Genomic DNA, 21,534 nt, shown 5'->3' with positions numbered 1-21,534 from the left:
GTCAGGAAATATAAAGACCCTCAATCGATAGAGAAACTTGACAGTGTGTAAAATGTGACTAGGACTTTAATCTTCTCACTACTGCAACCACACCTGCAGACCAAAATTTACATTTGGTAACAGTAGAAGTCTGCAAGAAGTGGGTTAGTAAATAAAAACAAGTCACTGCAGATCTAGCTTCATGATACTTTATTACTATGTGACTGGATAATAATACAACCAATTACCCCCAGTCAATTTTCTTAGCATCGCACATCATGAAGTTTTATCTAAAGTAAATATAAGAAAATCTAACACAGAATTTGATTTGAAATAGTACAACTGAGATGTAAGTTCAGAAAAATGGTTAACCCATACTGAGTTAGGCCCCCTTTTCACTAGACGACAACCGTGCTGCAACCTCACTGCGACCTTCATTAGAATGCGCAACCCTTGATTTCACAACTGGAATATCATGCAAAAATGTTTAAGCATGCCTGAGAAGACAACAAAACATACTAAGGGTAAAAATATTCCTTTATCTTCGAAATTTGTTGAGCAACCAGTCAAATTTTAGGTCACTGTTATCCCTCTCACCATTGCAAGATCGACTATAAGCCCAGAGTGCGGGAGAGAAATTTAATACAAACACGATCAAACCACTCTTCGTACAACTACCAAGCCCAGATGCATGCGAGCCAGGACCAAACCATTCTTACAGAGGGGTGTTTTAACATCGCTAAAACTGCCCAGCCAAACGAGGTTGCCGCCCTAGTGGAGAGGGTGTGTAAGTGTTGTTATCTTGTGCAGGTTGTTACTCTCAGTTGTGTACATGTACATGTTTGACATTTTTTGTCTCAGCATTTACGGTTATATTTGTTACCCAAATAACACACTCAAGCTGTACATGATTGAAGAGATGTGATACAAAAACACCTAAAAAGGCCACAGGGAATAATACAAACAACATAAAAGGGTAGATGATACTACTACTATGACTCGCTGGAAGGTAGGCCAAAAAGTTTGACAGTGCCAGCATCCCTGTCCCTGTCGTACTTGTCCTTGTCATCACAAGCAAAGGCCAGCAGAGGTTTGCTGGGGTGCCAGGCTACGGTGAATGTGGGCGTGTCACACTGCACCTCACAGATCTTCTCACCTGTGCACGCAAAGAAAAAAAAGTTGGCATTGTCTGACAGTCTGACTTGTACCAAAGATTGTTACACAAGTACTTGAGTCTTGCTGTTGCTAAGTCCAAAGTCCTTACCTGTTTCTACCATTGCAATGTCAATGAGCAAGTCTTCTGAAGCTGAAGCCAGCATCTGTCCATCATGACTGAAACTGAGAGTTCTGACGGGCCAGTCTAACCTGAAAAGACAGACATCTACCATCAGAGGAATGGAGCAAACTACTTGAATCTCTACATTTTTGTAATTGGCATTTGACAATGTACAAAGTAGTGAAATATTAACAAAACCATGCATGACTTCCGAAAATAATTTCATCAGGTTGGTAGAACATAGGATATTTGGAGTTTCTTTTTACACAACCAGGTATTCTCACCTGCTGACGTTTTGGTGTCTGTCAGACACCTTCTTCAGAGCTTCTGACTGGAATACTGCTTCTCACCGCTATAAGTAGCCGATGTAGGTGGCGCTTTTGCGGCGAGAACGTAATCCCAAATATGGCCAGTGATGAACCGAGACGAGGGGGGATACAAGCTCAGCCATATTTGGGATTACGTTCTTGCTGCAAAAGCGCCACCTACATCGGCTACTTATAGCGGTGAGAAGCAGTACTCCAGTCAGAAGCTCTGAAGAAGGTGTCTGACAGACACCGAAACGTCAGCAGGTGAGATTACCTGGTTGTGTAAAAAGAAACTCCAAATATCCCATGCATGACTGTGTGTGTACTGTACAGTGCTTTATAATAACCTAGATTATTAGGGGGCATACATGAAAATGTTACATTACTTATGCCCCCCAAAGATCCTCAGCCAGATGCAGAATGCTAAGTAAGGCATAGGAAACGAAAAATGTTGTGTTTCTGGTTATGGTCCGGAAAAATTAGGTCGGTAAGGAGGGATTCTGTCTTCTTTTCCTTTTTTCATAAATTCGGAGGAAGTGATCAAACAAACATATTTTAGCACAGTAAAACTGAAATGCATCAGGCACTAGATTTTCACCATGAAATTATTATTATACATTGTTTCAACTTTATACACTATATAGCAAAAATGTAGGGAACTAATAGTTATATTTGTACACAAAAACATAGTGTTTTCCTCCTGCACGTGTAATAGTAAGTTTGTTAAAACAGTTTCATTAACTAGTAAGTTTCATAAAGCTACCTTGAGAATGTGCGTACACAGACCAGCTCAGCAACATCCCACAGGCTGACAAGTGCATCCACACTTCCTGTTGCAAAGTACTTCCCTGTGGGATCAAACTTGATGCAGATGCAGTTTGCAGAGTGGGCACTGAGAGTTTGTAGCTGCTTTAACTCTGGGTAACTGAAGAAGAAGAGAGTTAAATACAGCCATCCTGAAATTGAATATCATATGACACAATGCAAAATAATAGAAGAGATCTAGTTTAAACGATTCTCTAAAAAACAACATACAAAATACTCTACATAGTATTTGGCAATGACTTGGACCTAAACTGTGTCATCTATGACACACGCATTTACATGTACAACATGACATTGTAGAAATCATTAAATTTTTGCATGCACGTTGATAAATGCATAGTTCACTACCTTAAGATGTTGATACACCCATGCCCATTGGTCAGGAAGAACAAGTCATTGTCATTGTTCCATGAAATCTCGTTAACCTCGAACTTGAACTGCTCTTCAGCTTTGGAGCGATGAGAACGGGCGTCAATGAACGTTACCAGGTCCTCCTTGTTGCCGACGGCGATAGTCTGTCCATCTGGGCTCCAGCAGATGTTGATATTTTCACCTGGAAATACATTGTAGACCTATGTACATTTATTTGTATGGGCACTTTGTGTAGGACAGACAGAGGAGACAGCAAGTGATAGTTGTGTGCAGTATCTTAAACTTCAAATACCAGCTAAACCTTTTTGTTAAACTATAGCAGTCTGTATTGCAATCATGCCAATGTTAATTCTGACTATAATTGGGTGAGAACATGAGTTACATGTACATGCTTGGCACAGTTGTACACATATATATATACATTATTATTACATAAGATCAGTTCATTTACAGCTACAATGAAGCAAAGGAGAACAGAATTGTAAACGGAAGCAAAAGTCCATACCCTTGGTGTTTACAGTGGCTGCACACTTGGCAGCTCTTGCGTCCCAGATGCGGATGGTCTTGTCGCCCGACGCTGTGACCAGCAGGTCAGGGTTGCTGGGGTGCCAACACAGCTGGTCAACACTGTCACCATGGCCACGGAAATTGTTCTCTCTGGACTGGAGTTGGTTATGAGGAGTAAAGAAGATGGACATCAGTTAGGCCATACTGATTTAACAATATGGATGACATCCTCTGGGCACCCCAAAATTCAGATGTGAGCGTACGAGAAGAGAAAAAAAGTTGCGAAAAAACACGGGACACATGATATACATGTACCAAACTATTTTTGAATTCTTTATTTTTGGCCTTTTCACATCTTCTTTGACTTTGGAAGACTTTGCTCTAGGCTTGAAAGACATTTTTCACAAGGAGTAAGTTTTCAATAAAATCAGTATGTTTTACAATAGGAAAAGAAGCCTTGCACATATGCCGTCTATTCACGGCATATATGGGGGTAGCAACGCTAAACCGGATATAGTAAGCGAGTGAGTGATTTGGTCCTCTGCAGCTTCTTTGTATGGTCAACAATAAGGTCGCAAACTTTTTTCGGGGGAGGGGGGATGGATGAACAGTGATGTGCGCAGATGTAATCCATATACTAGTAGTCAGTGTGGCCTTATCATAAACTTTTTCATTCTTCACTGTGACTGTGTAGAGTAGAGTAGACTGTGAGTCTTTGTTATAAATCTTCTTCTTCTTTCGTTTAAGGCAGCCGCCTTCAACGTGGTGAAGATTTTGCTGCCTTTCTACTACTGGAAGTCTACTGCAAGTTGGGAGTGAGGATGTGAGATGAAACAAACCAGGGGTTGGGAATGGGAGGGGTGGGGAGTTAAACCTGTTGTTTGAAACTGTCAAGAGTTGAACTGAGGACGACCGAGGCTGGAAGGCTATTCCAGTCCTCGGTCGTCCTGGGGAAGAAGGACTGTCTTCTGTACTCAGTTCTGGCCGCAGGGACTCTGTACGCTGCCGTATGCGAATGTCTGGACGAGCGGGATGGTGCTGCAGGGGTGGGGGCAACTCTCGAGTTTATAACTACTAGACTATCATGATACTTACAAAAATATTTGTCATTATGTGTCATTATGGATACAAACCATCTATTTGGGTTAGAGAGTAACTCGTCCGCATAGAAGAGCTTAGTTCCTTAGCAGTGCTATCGACAGCAAACCTGTCTTTGCATGTGCTAATACAGTATACATGATGATCATGACACTCCGGTACCATGGGGGAGGGGGGCATCTTACCAATCTGTCCCTGTCCAGAAGGAACACTGTTACTGTCTTGTCGAAGGAGCCCGAGGCGAGCCGCCTTCCGTCGCAGCTCCAGGCGACTGAGTGGACCTTCGAGGAGTGTGCACTGAAGTCTTTAGTTCTCCCGTTACTTTTGAAGTAGCCTTGTTGTTCCTCGAGGTAGCGAGAGTGAGCTTCAAAATCCAGACTCCCCGCCATCGCGACTGTGGGACTGACCGGAGTTACCATTCAAATCGAGGGGGTTGGAGAATAAAACGTATCATCAAAATCTTTAATTGTCATCAATATATATAAAAACAATTGAAATAGAATGGAATTCATAATTCAATTGATAACAAAATAGTAAATGTTGTCAATAACTTTCTGAAAACCTTTTTATAAGCACTTATTTTATAAGACACCCCTTTGGAATAAACATGGCATACTCCCAAAACAAAGATGGCAGCGCACTGTCGAAAATTTTGACCCATGCTGCAAGTTTTTCTCGGATCTGAAATCCGTATGAATTGTTCAGCGGACGGTAGCTACAATTTTCTATGCTTATATCTATAATTTCAAGCATACATTGGATTACATTCTCGTACGATATAAGCTTCCGATCGTGGAAAAGTTTGTGTAAACTTGGTTATGTTATTATTGGTGTTCATTATGGCATAATAACTTACTCCGATAAATCACTAACCATCGACTGGCTGACTTGGATGCTATTTTCCTGTTACAGGATGACATCAGCATCACTATGATGAAAACAGAATACATTACCGCTCCAGTAACTGTACTAGCTTTTGCTGGGGATCTACTTCTCACAGGTATCAATTATAACGTTAATATGATAATTTTTCTTATTATCTTATTGTAACAAACAATAACAAGTACATGATGTAGTACAGGCTTTTCATTTACGTCATTGTGATTATAATTGTCCCCGGCAACCATGTTGTTCATTACAGCAGCAGCGTAAGACGTGTTAACTTAATTTAGTTAAATGGAAACTGTAATCCTACCTTAACCTATCTACCTAGCTACCTTAAAGTCCCTTGACTTCCAGGTCATTGGGGGACAAGGTAGAACTGAAGATGGACAGCTGTCTCCAGACTCCTCCTAACTCAGTCGAACCGCAGAGCTCTATGCGCATCGGTTCTGCGCAGCCTTCTCTAAGACGGCTTTTTCCGGGTCACGGCCGGACCCGGGTTGGACCCTGCTACATGGGTGTGAACAACTACCTGTTGTGCAACAAAAAGACCTCAGACCTATATAATGTTTACACTTTTTCACATCTACAGGACTTGCCTGGTACAACCATGTAGATATTTCGTGCATTGTAAAAAGACATCGAACGCTGTGGCCTTCGAAACATTAAGAATATTTGGTCAGTTTATTTGTGTTTGTCTTATTTACAGTTCACCTGGAACCAACTAGATATTTACATCGCGTGATAGCCCATTTCCTCATCTTTAAATTGATACCAAAGTTCCTAGGATAATTTTATGGGAACCGGTTTTGCCCCCGAAAAAACTGCGACAATGTCTACCTTGCGGTGGTGAAATTTCTGCCTAGTTCTAGCTACCGATGCGTGCACTCCTGCGCTTTGGATACATTTCGATACATTTCGCGTGGCATAACAAAGCCCATTTTTTGTAAATTAGAAGCTGTATGAACGCGGCTACCACATGCAATATGATAATTGACATGATAACAGTCAAGTACAGACAGACAGAGGTTTTAGTACAAATACGTACCTGATATTTACAAAATAGTCATATTTGAAGTCAATCACTTCGAACTCCTGCGTTCGAACGACCGAACCCAGCCAGTACGTTCCATTTTCCTGCCGCGGGGGTCAGGCGAGGTCAGGTGCAATGTTGCAACTTTCAGCCGGTGTTGGGAACGTTGATGAAACTTACGGCTCAAGTTTTGCCGTCTAAAATTAATATTCTGAAACATTTCCAAATAAGACTAATATCATCTTGAAGCCAGGAAAAGTGAGATTCATATGCAAGTTGACCAATGCCATTAGATAAGCTTTGAGTTCTGTAAAGCATGGTAAAAGGACATTGTGTTTGTCTTCTTCTTCAGAATAAGACGCCCTGCAAATTGACCTCTTGTTAGTTTTTTGGGGGGCAAAACCGGTTCCCATAAAATTATCCAAGGGACTTTGGTATCAATTTAAAGGTGAGGAAATGGGCTATCAGGTGATGTAAATATCTAGTTGGTTCCAGGTGAACCGTCAATGATACACGCACAAATATACTGACCAAAAAATGGTCAATGTTTCGAAAGCCACAGCGCTCGCTGACAATTTGCTGTGCACGAAATAACTACATGGTTACGTTGGGCAGATCCTGTAGATGTGAAAAAATATAAACATTATGTAGGTCCGAGGTCTTTTTGCTGCCGACAGGCGGTTGTTTACACCCATGCAACGGGGTCAAATCGTGCCGCGGCAAACGCCGTAAAAAAGAAAATAAAGCGTTCTAGGGTGACCTGCGGTTCGACTGAACTGACTGTAATAAGTTTACTTACCTGATTCAGAAACCAACAAATGTGCGCCGCTATACTGCTGTTTTACCTCAAGGCTGCAGGAAGCAGGAAAAGAAGTCAACTGCAGTCATTTCAGCCTGAAGTGATTTGCTTGTTTAATTATGTTTAGCCATACCTAGTATGGCTAAACATATTGTTATATTTCACTTCCCATACCTAGAGGTATGGGTAGAGTGAAATATATTGTATTTGTCTGGTTCTTCTTCTTCTTCTCCTCCTCCTGACAAATCTTCAAATGGCTTCTACTCCGCCATTTCTTAACCAAACGACCTGAAATTTGGTGTGGAGGTTAAGATGGCAAATACCCCCAGGCTCTTTTTTAATTGTTTTGAAACAGGCCTTAAAATCCATTTTATGGAGGTTTTTTGGGGCATTTTTAGATAATTTTTATATTTTGGGCTCCTGTGCCCTGGTATTACAAGCAAATGACCCGGAATTCGGCACAAGGGTGCCTTGAACATGTCCCTACAGGTTTTCAATCACATTTCTGGTGTACATCACTTCAAAATGCTTCGTTTTGGGGACTTTTGGACCCATTTTCAGACCAAAAACAGGTCAAAAGTGCTGTCCCCGTTCCATGTTCTATCTAAGAATCCATGTTCTATCTAAGGTTCCGGGCGTTCCATTTGCTGCTGGCCAAAGAACATGTGTTCTTTTCAGGTTACCTGAGGTCATGTTGCAGGTAAACACGCAAGCCTTTGCACTAAGAAGCTCTTGGCGTCTCGCAGAGCTTGAATAGAGAATTTTTTTGCACGGATGATTTTGAAACAGTCAATTTATGCATCGGGAGGGACTCCGAGGGAGATTGGCAAAGTATGATGCTCTCGCAAATGTTGCCAAATAAACATGGTTTTTGGGGCATGGTCAAATTTAATTATGGCGGCTTCAACCACTAATAAATCACGACTTGACGACGAGAAAAATGCAATCCGTCTCTGAATTGGTTGTGTCGCACTTATATACAACTTATAATTAAACCCATACCAACGATGATGATATACCACTAGGCCGAGGTAGGCCGATCCGATCGATTGCGAGCAGGTTTGCATGCAGTTTCACTTTCCGCACCAACAACCTTTGACCCAGGAAGTAATACTTCACAAGCGCCTCTCAAAGCGCGATCGTCTACACATGATGTGAATGAATATCGGCAAACTTTTGAATTGTTGAAATAATTTTACTGTAAAAAAGACAGGCATTGTTGGCTTTTTATGCGGTAGTTGTTTAAAGTTTAAGTTATCTAGCACGTTTTTAATAGTTCATTTTGCGTTGTAGGGGTTCAACACAACTTAAATTGTTAATACTTTTTGAATGGCAAGGTTAAGAATAGACTATCAAAGATATTTATATGAAAATTGTATTTTGAAATGTCAGTGTGGCGTCTTATTTTCGCCCTATAGCAACGTTAACTTTGTAACATCAATAACAACAATTTTTCAAAAAATTAATAAACGTACCGGTACTTTTATTTGAGAGGTGAGAGTATAGTATTGTACTTTTATATGTAGTGTATAGTATTGTTGTGTATCTTTGCATATGTTCAAGCATGTTAATGAATGTAGATGAAGAATAAATAGATCTTGGGACAGTCTAGTTGTGTTTAGATGGAATTTTTGGATGGTCCATTTCGTCAAAAGATCAATTATTGCATGGGGGGGGGGAGTGAAATATGCTGAATTTGCTCTTAAAGCAAATGACGGCCAGTCTAGTTTTTGGCGACGCCTCAGGGGCGGAGCCTATTGTATAGTACTGCTTTCGGTTTGCCAAATATTCTAGGATTTCCGCGAACGCATTCCCTAGGGAATTAGTTTTTGGCAACGCCTTGCAGGTATGGCCTTTTCTATAGCAAGGACGAATGCCACTGCGTACGGCATAGAAAATGCGCTAGTTAAAGTATACACTTTTACAGCTGTTTATCGATGTTTGAAATAAACTTTCTGGATGTTGCAATATATACCTATACATCACAGCTGTTCCTCAATGTCTTAAACGTTTTTGGTTTTTGTTATCATGAATGACATGCTTAGACTGGCTCTTCTTTTATTGTCATGAGAAAGTTTGATTTTGAAAGGTAAATAAGTCACAGCTTTAAAGAAGATGTCCGGATTTTTGCAAAAAGCAGCAACAACAATATGTCACTGCTTTTGATTGATTTTTCTTAGAAGCTTTGCTTCATTCAATAGAAAAATTAAATGCTTGACATGTTACCAACGCATAATTCGAGTTATTTTAGCTGCATCTTTGAAGCTTCGAAAGACTAACATAGTAAGGATAAAGAAAGGACACAGAGACAAGGCTTTCCGTACACTTGACACAGGAGACTTCAAAGACGGACTGACTATGACTACGTGATACTGGCTATGCTGACATCAGTTTCCGTATCTTCTTGCAAGTTGGTGAGAGCGTGCAATCGTATCACAGCTTTCATGCACACTGATTATTACAATATTCGTTTGGGTTTTCAATTGAATTTTTGTACATCCACCCCTAGCCTGTGTTTACAGAAGCTCTCCCTGGGGGAGGTTAATGACCCCCTCTTGGGAGCGGTATCGTCGGGCCGGCCGCTAGGAGCGCGAAGTAGTCAGGCTACATCCACCCCAGGTTTGTTTAGAACCGTCATCGGCCAGGTTAATAGCCTTGTGTACGATTTTGATATGCATATACAATAGATTACTACTATATACACACAATATAAATAATGAAATAGACAATATATTAGTATATCCGTGGAATAAACATGTTCAAGTCAGTCCGTAATATTTATTTCTAACTGGCGTCAGGTTTTGTCTCGCTGTAGCAACGGTTGTAGCAACGCAATCTATTGGCTTCACATCGTGGCTCCGCTACAGATCTGGTTCTTTCTCGTTCCCTTCTTTTTGTCGACGACGCTTGTTGTGTGGCTCCCCTCGCGATCGGTCCCGACGTTACGGACACACGCACGGACGTCTGTTATGGATTCCCCTAGGGATGCAGCTCGTCTCACCGACATCCAGTAGAAGGTCTTGATCTGCCGACCTCCCCTACAGCGGTATCTCTGTGTAGAATGTGGCAGGAACATCTCGTCGTCATCGCTCTCGTCCCGTAAGCTAGGTCGGCCTGTGCAAGTATAAAGACGGAAACAGTCGGTGGAGCTGGCGACCACAGCGGTTTGATCTGATTTCTAGCTACCAAAATCAGTTAACAAACTGTTTAAAAGAAGCTATGGCAGCCATCCTTAGTATCCCTACAAATATTCCATTGTGTGAAACCGTCAAATTACGAAATCTTTAAAACTCTATCGGCTCTTATATGCTTATGAAATCACAATAATGGACTATTCCAAAATTACCCAAATAAATTTTCATCGTCGTTGTTCGGCTGCATGTGTTTTACGTGAACTAAGTCGCCATTTAGATGGTCGTCACAGCACTTATGTTGCAGAATCTTACATTCAGGAGCTGCTGTAGAAAAAAAACACAGCGAACAAAGATTAATATTGCAATACTTTGCAATTCTTTTGTCTTTATTGCCTATACATACCAAACAGAAAACACTGTAGAACACCGTGTAACCAACCAGTTCCTAGAAATTTTCTTCCATGACAACCATATTCAACATGTAAACATGTATGGATGTCTATCAGTTTTATCTAGATAAAATTTCTACGTTGCGTTGTTGAACTCTACACTTGAAAGCATCTCCAATACAAAGGCTAGACACGTCCTTTATGTTAAAATTAATTTGTCTGCTAGAAGTTTCTCGTTATACGTGATCTTATCCACTTACACAAATAAATAAACAATATTTCTGCAACTTCAAAAAATCAATGCACATCCACTATCCATGGGTTACTGAACTGTTGCCATATTAGGATATTTGTGTCGGCTGAGATATAAACAGGATATCTGTGAATCTGTAAGTTTGCAAGAAATATCTCAATGTCGAAAAGATCAAGACAGTCATCACCTCTCTTTTAAATCGTATTAGAAGTTTGCACAAATTAAACGACAGGCGAAGAAACCATTTCTTGGCAGGTAAAATCTAACACGGTAAAATTCAAACGAATTATAATTAGGTATATGGTGGACAAAGGGTGCTACCAAATCAGTTTTCCACTTTGTCATTTGTAACCACTGTGTTCGAAAATAGAATTAATGTAGACTGTTATTACTCCACGAAATAACGGGGTGATCAAACACAGAAACGGAGTCTATGTGTGTACAGAAACATATGCGCCGTGCAAAAGGTTGAGACCTAAAATTGTACTGACCTTTTGACCGCTGTCTTCGCTGTCGGTCTGTCCAGCTCTTTGTCGAAAAGGTGTGGGCCGTTTACTGGCCTTTTCCTCGGCTTCATACGGCTGGTGGTCGATATTAAGTCCACGGATGCCGCAGGTCCCCGCCTTTTCTTCTCATCTTTGCTATCTTGAGAAGTGCCGAGCCACTAGGCCTTCCCCTTTTTGTTCTTGGTGGCCTGGTTTTCGGAATCAAACCCAGAGTGACAATGGATTTTGAACAATGGATCAAACTTCACAATGGCCACATGGCATCCTAAAAGCTTGATTAATTGGTCAACCGCCGTCGGCTCTGCCCTGTTGCGTGCTGCTGGTCAGCGGTTGGTTACGCCCTGCTGTGAGTTACGCCCCGCTGTCGGCAGTTGGTTGCGCCCTGCTGTGAGTTACGCCCCGCTGCCGGCGATTGCTTGCGCCCTGCTGTGAGTTACGCCCCGCTGTGGCCGATTGGTTGCGCCCTGCTGTGGGCGGTCTAGAAAGTCCCGCCCTAATACTAGTATCCCACCTGGATGCCAGATGGTAATACACACAAAGACCGAGAGAGAAACACATGTTCCGCTTTCAAACCAAAGGTCTAACTGAGGGGATTTGTAATAAAAGAATCATTGCAATCCGCTGACATGTTGTCATGTCCTGGAGCTAGCTCAGTAGCTGGCCTGTTCAGGTCCTGAAAGAATTCTGGCATCCAGGCTATATAGGAATGTTTTCTTTTTGCATACCCCAACCGGTTTTTGTTGTGTTTCTAATGCCGTGTAGTAAGTGTGTGTCTGTGTTCTTCCACATACTAGTTCATATTCTGGCAAACATAACTCATGACATGCAAGAAGCTACGGATAAAGCACGTTGAAATTATTAACCTTTCTCCACAATCTCTCTGTTGATGTTGGTAAGCTAAGATCATATAGACATCTCAAATCTGTGTGCGCCATGGAGTATTATCTACAAAGCAAAGACTTAGACATAAAATCATCTATATATAAACGCAGAGTAAGCGCATATACATTAGAAGTAGAAAGAGGTAGATACAGACGGTTACCTGTTAACGAGAGAATATGTGAACAATGCACAGGAAAAGCGGTGGAAGATGAAATGCACTTTATTTGCCATTTGTTATTTCTTCCGTGAACGTTTCTGCTTCTTTTATTGCATTCTGTTGGTATGTGGTCTTACAAACAGGTAGCACACGGAGGATTTCAGGCCGCAACAGCCAAAAGATATTCTGGTGCAGAAACAGTAAAACTTCAGAAAAGTGTTATGGAATTCGTTCATAGCAGAGGCACAGAAAAGTTCTTTACTACAGAGCACTGTGCATGTTTTGATAGACAAGTTCTGTAACGAAGAACTTTTAAGAGGGCAATGTCATAATTGGTTTCCGTAATGAGAGATGGACTTAAAAACGCACATGTAGTGAATAGATAGCAAATATAGAAAATATTTTATCCTCCTATGGAACTAAAGTTGAGTGCGCACATGTGCTTGTACGCGAAAGTTTGTACATATCCCTCCGCCGCTGGAGTCAGCTGTATTAAATGCAGTGCTATTAGTATACCATTGAATAAATGACAGAAAAATAAACGTCACCGAGAATGTTATGCTTTGGGTAGCCTTTATACGTATGTATGTATGTATGTATGTGTGTATGTATGTGTTTGTGAACAGCATACTTGGGACAAGTTCTGTTATTTGAGTGAACTGGAACATAGGGCTTACGGAACGTTGGGATTTCCGTTGAGTGAACTGGAACATAGAGATTTCGGAACATAATAATTTCGGAACATAGGGCGGTCACCGATGTAAACATGCAGGTCTTGAAGACTAAGTCATCGATCTCAGTATGAGTGTATAACGTTACAGCACGATAGATTATGAAAAAGTTGTGTTACCAACCGATTAAAATTTGTCACAAACTGATGCCAAAGTTGAGCCTTTGCTTTTTTTATTACCTGTTTGGCAAGCGATTTAATTCTGTAAAAGGAAACAGTAATTTTTCAAGGAACTTACCACGAGGGGGCAGATCTATGAGATCGACGCCATCGGGCTCGAGTTGACTGCATCCCGCGGTGGCTTCTGTGTCGCTCCCGGTGGCATCAGGGTGGGCTGGCTACTTCATTTGAGCTTGGAGTATGCATGCTAAAATGTTCTGAGTGGACGAAACTTCAAGACCTGACCTATGTGAAAATGTAAGCGACTAAGCGTTTGGGACGCCGTTCCAAACGGGCAAGGCGCGTTTTTGGCCGCCTCGTCCTCGTCGGACTAAGGCCAAGAGTATATACGTACACATATATATATATCTCCTTCGTCTTTTATCTCTTAGTCTACTGATATTTGAACGTTGGGGCACCACACAAGATCTGGCAACTAGTTTTCTTCACCCTTCTCGATTTTCTCCGATACCATCCTCCCATCTTTTCCGTTGTCTACTCTCCGTTCTTCCTCACTGGACGATTTCTTGCATTATAGCTCATGGCTACTCCCGATAACTCAGTGACACGTGGCCGTACCACTTCAGTTTCCTTTTCTTTATTGACATTCACTGTGTTAAGAAGGTCTCCGTACATTTGCAGTGCTACATGGTTGCGTACGAAGCAGGGACAGTATCAGGAAGATAATATGCATGTGTTTTACCTTTGCCAAAAAGATTATGTTTCTGATGGCGTTTGCAAGTCTGTGTGTACGTGTGTGTGTGTGCGTGTACATGTGTTGATGAACAGCATAACTCGAAAAGGCTGAGATGGATTGGATTGATAACTGGTACGGGGTGGGTCTTGATGAGACGTGCACATGATTATTATCTCCATGAAAAATGGAGATATATTATCTCCATAAAAAATGGAGATATATTATCCCCATAAAAAATGAGATATAGTTTTGTGTGTGTGTGTGTGTGTGTGTGTGTGTGTGTGTGTGTGTGTGTGTGTGTGTGTGTGTGTGTGTGTGTGTGTGTGTGTGTGTGTGTGTGTGTGTGTGTGTGTGTGTCTGTGTGTGTGTGTGTGTGTGTTTCCGGACTACTGTAGTCAGCATAACTCAAGAACCTCTTGATGGATTACAATGATATTTGGTATGTAGGCAGGTGTAGGGAAGCCGAAATTCAAGGTAGATTTTGGGCTCCCTGGTATGTGACCTTGGCACTGCAGCAGAACTTCCGTTTTTCTATCTTTTGACCTGGACATGCTATGGTCCTGATTATTTGGTGGCAGATAGCTTGTGAAGTAATGAAGAATTGGGGTAGGCGTTGGCCCCCTAGCAGCTTGCTCTAGAACTGCAGGGGCGTTATTGTGAAAATCTTCTAAGGAGAATAACTGAACAAAGGAACGACGGATTTCTATGATATTTAGTATGCAGGTAGCTTGATAACTAATGGGAAAAATCTATATTTGCAGTGTTTTCTCAAACACTCAAGACTCAAATACATGTAACGTATGTAGTTTATGGCAAGTGGAACATCAATAAATTATCGATTATGCAAATAAATTCCTAATTTGCATAATCAATGTAAAAACACCATTAGCCATCTAAGTGGTAATTTATAGGACTGTCAATATTGCGACAGGTGTAAGTAAGTTACAGGTGTTCATGACCAAACATGCATTATGTAAATGTGTAAGTCATTTGCCTAAACAGAATAGTTCATGGAGATATGAAGCCTCCGGACTCCTGTTGCGATTTGTAACGGTACTACAGCGTAACGTCTACATGTAGTTTTGAAATCACGTGCTCTTGACATGCCATGGTCGTGATTTTTGAGTGCTATATAGCTCATAGCCGACTTTGAAAGAAAACAACTCTGCGTATCCATGCTTTCTGGTATGAAGATAGTTCAAATGATGTTTTAGTTCATTATGTTGTGATTATGCATTTCAGAATCTAATTTGCATGATTACTGAGAAACTTTACAAACCCGCTGCGTTCAATGATTGGACCATCCAAACATGTGATATGTTACTGAGATAGATAGGGACATGTATAGATGCAAAATTATCACAGTGGAGACTTAATTTGCATAATTAAGTTGAAAATACTATTGTTCCATATTTCTAATTAACGGAAACTTTATATTTGTGGCACTTGAATGTTTGGTGAAGGCTAACATAGTAAGATATAAATCATGCAAATGAGGACCTACTTTGCATAATCCTCACGTCGCCGGTGTGTTTTTTAAACACCACTCTTGTTACTCATGTTTCTTCTTCTCCTGTCAAATCTTCAAATCGATTCATCTCTGTCATTTTTTGACCAAATGACCTGAAATTTGGTACAGAGGTAATGTAGGCAAAAACCAATGTGCGTTCTTTTCCGTTTTTTGATATTGACCTTGAAAGTGATTTTATTGAGGTTTTTAGGCTATTTTTAGCATATCTTGGCCTCCTGCGCCCTGGTATTTCAACCGAATGACCTGAAATTTGCTGTATATGTGGCTTGAACAAATATTTAAAGGACTACATTCCCATTTTTGGCATACATATATTCAAAAGGATTTATTTTGGGCTTTCTTGACAATATTTGCCACTTCTGTCACTTTCAATACTACATATGACCTAAAGGTCATTGACCCCAAGTGCCTTGCACCTGGCCTTGCATGCCTGTGAGCCTTGCGACCACCTGATTGGTCAATTGGTTTAATCTAATTATCTTGCATTCCTGGCGCAGGTGTGCTAGTATTCATGCCAAATATGGTATGGGAATTCCTAGGACATGTCATTACATGGCTTTGTTCACTCTTTTTTTAACAAAGATACATGTACAATATTGCTATAAGTTTCGAAACTATCACAATATAGAGTCATCTTTTGTTCGTACAGTTTCGAACATTGGTTAAATGAGCCATACGAAAGCAATCTACACGTCCCTGCTAAGTAGCTGATAGCACCTAATGATAGACCAATAAAGACGCCCCACCGCGAGAAGCCTGGCAGGCGATCGTAGGTGTTTTGTTTACTTTCGCGGTATCAAAAATTTCCACGTGAAGAGCGCGGTTGGGTACTCCCAAAATCCTACTACGCCGGACAGAAAAGTTTCCATTAGATTTGTTAGAAATCTTGAATAGATCTAGTTTTCTATTGTTAAAAATCCGTTTCAAAAAACACGACACACACCACGCTATCGGCACGGTACGGGGGTGCAGTTTAGGGAATTTTATAACAGAAAATAAGTTAAATCAATGATTTTGTGAATGTTTATTTTAGCATTAGTTATTCCAGATATTTTCAAACTCCAAATTCTTCAACACAACACGGGAGATCGTTTCTCCTCAGACTGGCGCGACACTCCTGTCAAAATTGATTGATGATCTCTCTCTGCCGCCGACTTCATACATGATCAAAGGCGGGTGGTAGGCGGTGCGCGGGGAAACTTGAATATATGATGTAGCGAAGTGTTGCACAAGGAATTCTCACGCTGAGGGGTACATGAAATAATGCTTACAAAATAGACCTCTATGAATCGGGCTACATTCAGCAATGGTAGACGGATTCGGGGCATGCCGCGCAAAACACACGGTCTCACTGGGGACAGGCGTTTTGGTCCCGCACGTTATCGCAGCGGTGCGTCGCCGCTACGCGATCGAAAGCACGCCGCTGTCTGTCTCGGACCAACACGCGTCTCCCGTGATGTGTAGCGTCCACCAGGCATTCCTACATGTCCTACGTACGGGCGTATGGATCGTAGAATTCGGCAAAAAAGGAATGATTAGGCCAGTAGAGTCAGTCCCCGGTAAGGTCAATGATTCGCCCGTTTGCACTAGCTTGTAACGTAAACGTTAAATGAATGCACCCTCTGGTGGCCAAACTTCACTGACAAACTTTCTCCCTATTATCATCATGAGCTTGGGTTAGTCTGGTACTAGTGACTATCATGTGCCGGGAATGTTTATCTATCGCACGCCTTGGAAGGAAGTTCAACCATGATAAATGGTCGGCTGTTGCGAAAATTTGGAATCCCATGCTGTTGATTTTCGTGATTGAATCTGTAAGAAAATATATTTTCATGTCGTTAATGTTTTTGGGACGGACGCCGGGACGGGGTGATTTTTTTCTATCATAACATTTTCGTCCCGTTAGTAATGCAAATCGAATCGTGTTGCACACGAGGCAAAACACTAAAAACGTGGGTCTTGTGGAGTGTTTTGGAGCGGGAAAATGCCGGATATTAGCGGTGCCGAACAGTGTACATCGTCGCGCGCGGGTGACGCTCCGTCAAAACAAATCCGCTGGTGGTTTAGCGCGGCCACCGAAAATAGGCAGAAACACACAGGAGGACTTAGCACCTTCGTTTATGGGGGCAATTGTGAAAATCTTTTGTTACAAATTGTTCGAACATTGAAACATTTGGATAGATGGTTTGAAACTGTTCTAAATAAAGAGATTTTTTGTGTAGTTACGTTCGAAATGTTTCCAACGTATGTGAAATAAGTTCAAACATGTTATAAGTTTCAATTCTAATTGTTTGAACACTTTAGAACTATTGTGACTTAGACATTCTTTTAATCAAAATAGTTCAAACATATTACAAATATTATATTAAAACCCTCTCGGTGACTTGGAATTGACTCAAATATGTTGTTTTTGGTCATTTCCTTCTTCTGTCAAATCTTCATATGTATACTATGGAAAACTTCATTCTTCCGTGGGGTTGATCTTTTTTATTTCAATTTTGAACTGGGTTGATTATGCGCAAGAGTGTAATTTTCAGCGGATATTTTTCGACTGGTTTACATGGAAATGGCACGGAATATCCCATTCTTGCAAGGGGAGGATTCTTTAATTATTTCTTTCAATTTTGAGCTGGAATGATTATGAAAAAGTCCATTTGTTAGCAGAAGTGTATTTGTTAATCAATAAGTGGATATGGTTGTGGACTGGTCCATATTGTGTTGAGGTGCTACTGGAAGACTCAATTTTGGACTGGGTGATTCATTTTTTTAGTGCAAGTATTTTAGAATGGTCCATTGTTATTTTGGGAGAGTCCATTTTTTGCATGGCGAGGAGTATGGCTAAACATGCTGTATTTGCTCGCAAATGTTGCCTTTCTAGTATACATTGTATACTAGTAACTTTGTTACATACTTAAGCTGACAGATGTAGTTTTGCACTGAACGTGGGTGCCTAAGTACAAGTATTCCTGTATATTTTATGTATGATCCTTACTGGTAGTAGTATGGATTTCGTACAATCCTCTACTAAGAAACATAGTCTTTACGATCCTTACGGAATGCATACGATTCCTACTAATTTCTCAGATCAGCGCCTGGATCACGTGACATGAGAGGTGAATTCAATATGGCGGCCTTGGCACTTCCATTTCTTGCTACGATCTCTTGGCTTTAAGATTTTTTAAGTTAAAAGGGCTTATCCTATCCTGCTAAACACAAAAGCCTCAGACCAACTTTAGCTAGCTGGGTGAGAAAGAGAGTTGGTCTTTAGGTGTTCACCAGGCGCTGGTCCAAGAAATTAGTAAGGATCGTATGAATTCCATAAGGATCGCATGTTTCTTATTTGTTGATCATATGAATTCCATACTTGAAAAAGGATCAAATGTTTCTTAGTACTACAAGTACATGTTTATGGTAGTGGATTGTTTGAATTTCGTAAGGATCGTGTACATGTATTCCGTAAGGTGAAGATACTAATATCATAAAACCATGTCATGTAAGGTTCAACACTGGATCAACTTTTTCAAAACTAAAAATTCTGTCCTTGTCTGTTTCAATCCTGTATCCTCTGGAATGTGTTCTGTGCAGGTGAGGGTCCATGTCTCCACCTGTATGATGTCACATCTACAGAACATCTGCAGGTGCATCAGGTGCTGACACATGCCAACATACATGGCATTAGAACAGGTGAGATGAACTATGTACTACACAGCTACTTAGATGTAGATGTCTTGCAGGAATCTGCCTATAGAATAGATATAGAGCAGGATGCATGGAGGGGGCTGAGAAGTGCAGAGCTGTTTCATTTTGCCTTTTCTAGACACATATGGAAGGCATTTCCTGCAACTTCAGTTTTATATCTTGTCCACAATTACAAACTCATATTCATAAGACAGGAGAAAACGTCAAGATCTTGTACATAGCAGGCACAATGTGTTCACGGTGGTTTTAATTTCACGTTTGAAACAATTATGAGTAGTGCTACACCGGCACCTTTATAGACAGCCAGTCAAAAATCAAAATAGTGAAATGCACAGCCTCACATCTTCAAGTGACTTGATGGGGTGCTGTAGACGTCCCGATCATATTCAATTTCCTCCGGTCCCTTCCAATCGTACATACCGTCATGTACAGTATCAGCATACTACAGTACTGCATGTAATGTGCAGATCATGTCCTGGGCAAACATCGCCTACGTACAAACGGCACCATTTTCCATATCTTTCGCTTGGTCACACGTTTTTGGTTACAGTATTGTCAGTAAATAACGCTTAACTACTTAGATAGATAAGAATTCAATGCTTAGAGATCAGATCTATGTTCAGTTGCGCCTTGTTAGTATTCGTGCGTTTTCACCATAGCAGGTGAGTCATAATGGCACATTGTACATTACTAGTACATAGTGCTTCAAATAGACAAGGGAGTCACTGGGAGTAGGAGGGCAAAAAAATTCAGGGTGGTTTTAACTTAAGCTCGCGGCAAAGAGCTTACGGCAAAACCCACAAACATAAAACCACTGTGAACATTTCTGCATTTACTAGACTACAGTATCCTTCACATTTGTAACATTGCTGTTTTCAAAGTGCTGGACTATACATGTCAAAACGATGTATTCTATTTCCGTAGACCATGTGCTTTTTTTCCTGTAGCAAAACAAAAAAAGAATTCACTTTGAGAATACAAAGGGCCTCAAAATTATCAAAAAAAGTTGTAAGAAATGTTGTGAGAAATCTCTAAATGTTTAAATGACAGCATTGTGATACAACATTGCCAGTGCACAGAGACAAACAGTGTTCTCATGTTACACATCAAAAAGAACAGTGCCTCATGCATCAAGGCAGGGGCAAGGCTTGGGGCTAGTTCTTGGAAAGACCGACCCAGTTTGTCTTCAATGGGAAACATTAAGCATGTCAATGGTATAATTATTATGACTAGATTACAATTAACTCCTGTCTTTAGATTTCTACATACTCATTAGCATTTTTAGATTGCACCAGAAATTGGCACAGGAGCATATTTTTAGATAAAAGAAATACAGCCTGGAGTGAAAGATTTCAATGGTAGACCTGATGAGACACATTTCATAAAGATGTAATACTTCTTTTAGCACGATTTGACGATTATGTTCAATCCTGGCGTGAAAGTTAATTTTATGTGTTAATGTACACTATAAGTCTAACATTTATCACTGTATGTTTGCAGCTGCAGCTGGGGTTGAGGTGGACTGTTGGGATGTTGCTTTGTTTGGACAAAAGACTCTGCAACTTGTCCAGATTAGACCCACTGAAAATGCAATACACCGGTAAGAAATGTGTCTCACGACATTGTTTTTTATCGTATACGTACTGACTGAAGTGTAATCTGCAACCATGCATTTTAGAATGATTTGTCATTGACATCAAATCAATGAATTTAAGAAAATGTTACTTTTTTACAGTTGATTGCATTGAACTATACAGTATTGAATATGACTGTTGAAGATGTAACTTTCAGAAAAGGCATCCTTGTGACACCAGGTGATCAGCATGGAGAATGTGAAGTTCATGACTGGATCTGGGACGTCTGTTGGCTGCTTCCTGACCAAACACAGGGAAAGGTATTGAGAACACGTTTTTCCCTTGGTACGTTTAAAGACTATAAATTATAAAAGGACTAAGTCTTAACGGTCCCTTTACTTAGTAGATCTGTTGTTCAGATAACAGGGCATTGTGCTTCAGAATCAGTTTCTTCCACTGTACATGTATGTGGCTGCCTTATGTTTCAGTGCTAAGCATGAATCCATTGAGCAACAAGAAATATTTCTTACAGAGGTATTGTTGTTTACTAGGCTGTGAGACAGTTAGCCTTGGCCCTTGGTCACAATACTGTGGTCCTGTGGGATGCTGAGGCCCAGAGGAGCATCAGAGAGGTCCACTGCCAGGAGAAGTGTATTCTGTATCCTTTTGGTCTGTTTGATAATGTTTCAGGATCTTTTTGTCAGACGTCATTCAATCATGTGGAAGTTTGTGTTATTTAGCTTT

The 21,534-nt window shown here is 40.8% G+C and overlaps 2 protein-coding genes and 1 long non-coding RNA gene across 6 annotated transcripts in view; 1 reads left to right on the top strand and 2 right to left on the bottom strand.

Annotated features, from left to right (window-relative positions):
* Positions 1 to 174: 174 nt before the first annotated feature.
* On the bottom strand, positions 175 to 4,789 carry LOC136430932 (THO complex subunit 3-like). The gene is made up of 6 exons (XM_066422030.1): positions 4,551 to 4,789; positions 3,266 to 3,422; positions 2,737 to 2,941; positions 2,327 to 2,488; positions 1,244 to 1,344; positions 175 to 1,135 (listed from the first exon to the last, which is right to left on the bottom strand). The coding sequence occupies exons 1-6, from the start codon at positions 4,782 to 4,784 to the stop codon at positions 972 to 974; spliced, it is 1,023 nt and encodes a 340-aa protein (XP_066278127.1). The 5' UTR covers positions 4,785 to 4,789; the 3' UTR covers positions 175 to 971.
* Positions 4,790 to 4,983: 194 nt separating this feature from the next.
* LOC136430929 (tRNA (34-2'-O)-methyltransferase regulator WDR6-like) overlaps positions 4,984 to 21,534 on the top strand; it is a 35,946-nt gene continuing 19,395 nt past the window's right edge. For 2 of the 3 annotated variants that reach the window (XM_066422026.1, XM_066422025.1), the window contains exons 1-6: positions 4,984 to 5,076; positions 5,278 to 5,365; positions 19,103 to 19,201; positions 20,717 to 20,816; positions 21,008 to 21,110; positions 21,342 to 21,448. In XM_066422026.1, the coding sequence (XP_066278123.1) occupies positions 5,296 to 5,365; positions 19,103 to 19,201; positions 20,717 to 20,816; positions 21,008 to 21,110; positions 21,342 to 21,448 (479 nt within the window). In that variant the 5' untranslated portion in view covers positions 4,984 to 5,076; positions 5,278 to 5,295. Of the gene's footprint in view, positions 5,077 to 5,277; positions 5,366 to 19,102; positions 19,202 to 20,716; positions 20,817 to 20,994; positions 21,111 to 21,341; positions 21,449 to 21,534 lie in introns of those variants that run through there. The other variant, XM_066422027.1, reaches the window with a different exon arrangement.
* Positions 9,838 to 11,768, bottom strand: LOC136430936 (uncharacterized). Of its 2 annotated transcripts, none has more exons than XR_010754954.1 (3): positions 11,347 to 11,768; positions 10,426 to 10,537; positions 9,838 to 10,193 (listed from the first exon to the last, which is right to left on the bottom strand). It is a non-coding gene; the product is annotated as an uncharacterized lncRNA (long non-coding RNA). The 2 variants fall into 2 exon arrangements; XR_010754955.1 differs by having other exon boundaries at positions 10,426 to 10,534.

This window comes from Branchiostoma lanceolatum, chromosome 3, assembly GCF_035083965.1.
Source record: "Branchiostoma lanceolatum isolate klBraLanc5 chromosome 3, klBraLanc5.hap2, whole genome shotgun sequence".
In the NCBI taxonomy this organism is placed as follows: domain Eukaryota; kingdom Metazoa; phylum Chordata; class Leptocardii; order Amphioxiformes; family Branchiostomatidae; genus Branchiostoma; species Branchiostoma lanceolatum.
Note: the sequence above shows the minus strand (reverse complement) of the source record. Positions and strands in the feature narration are given on the sequence as shown.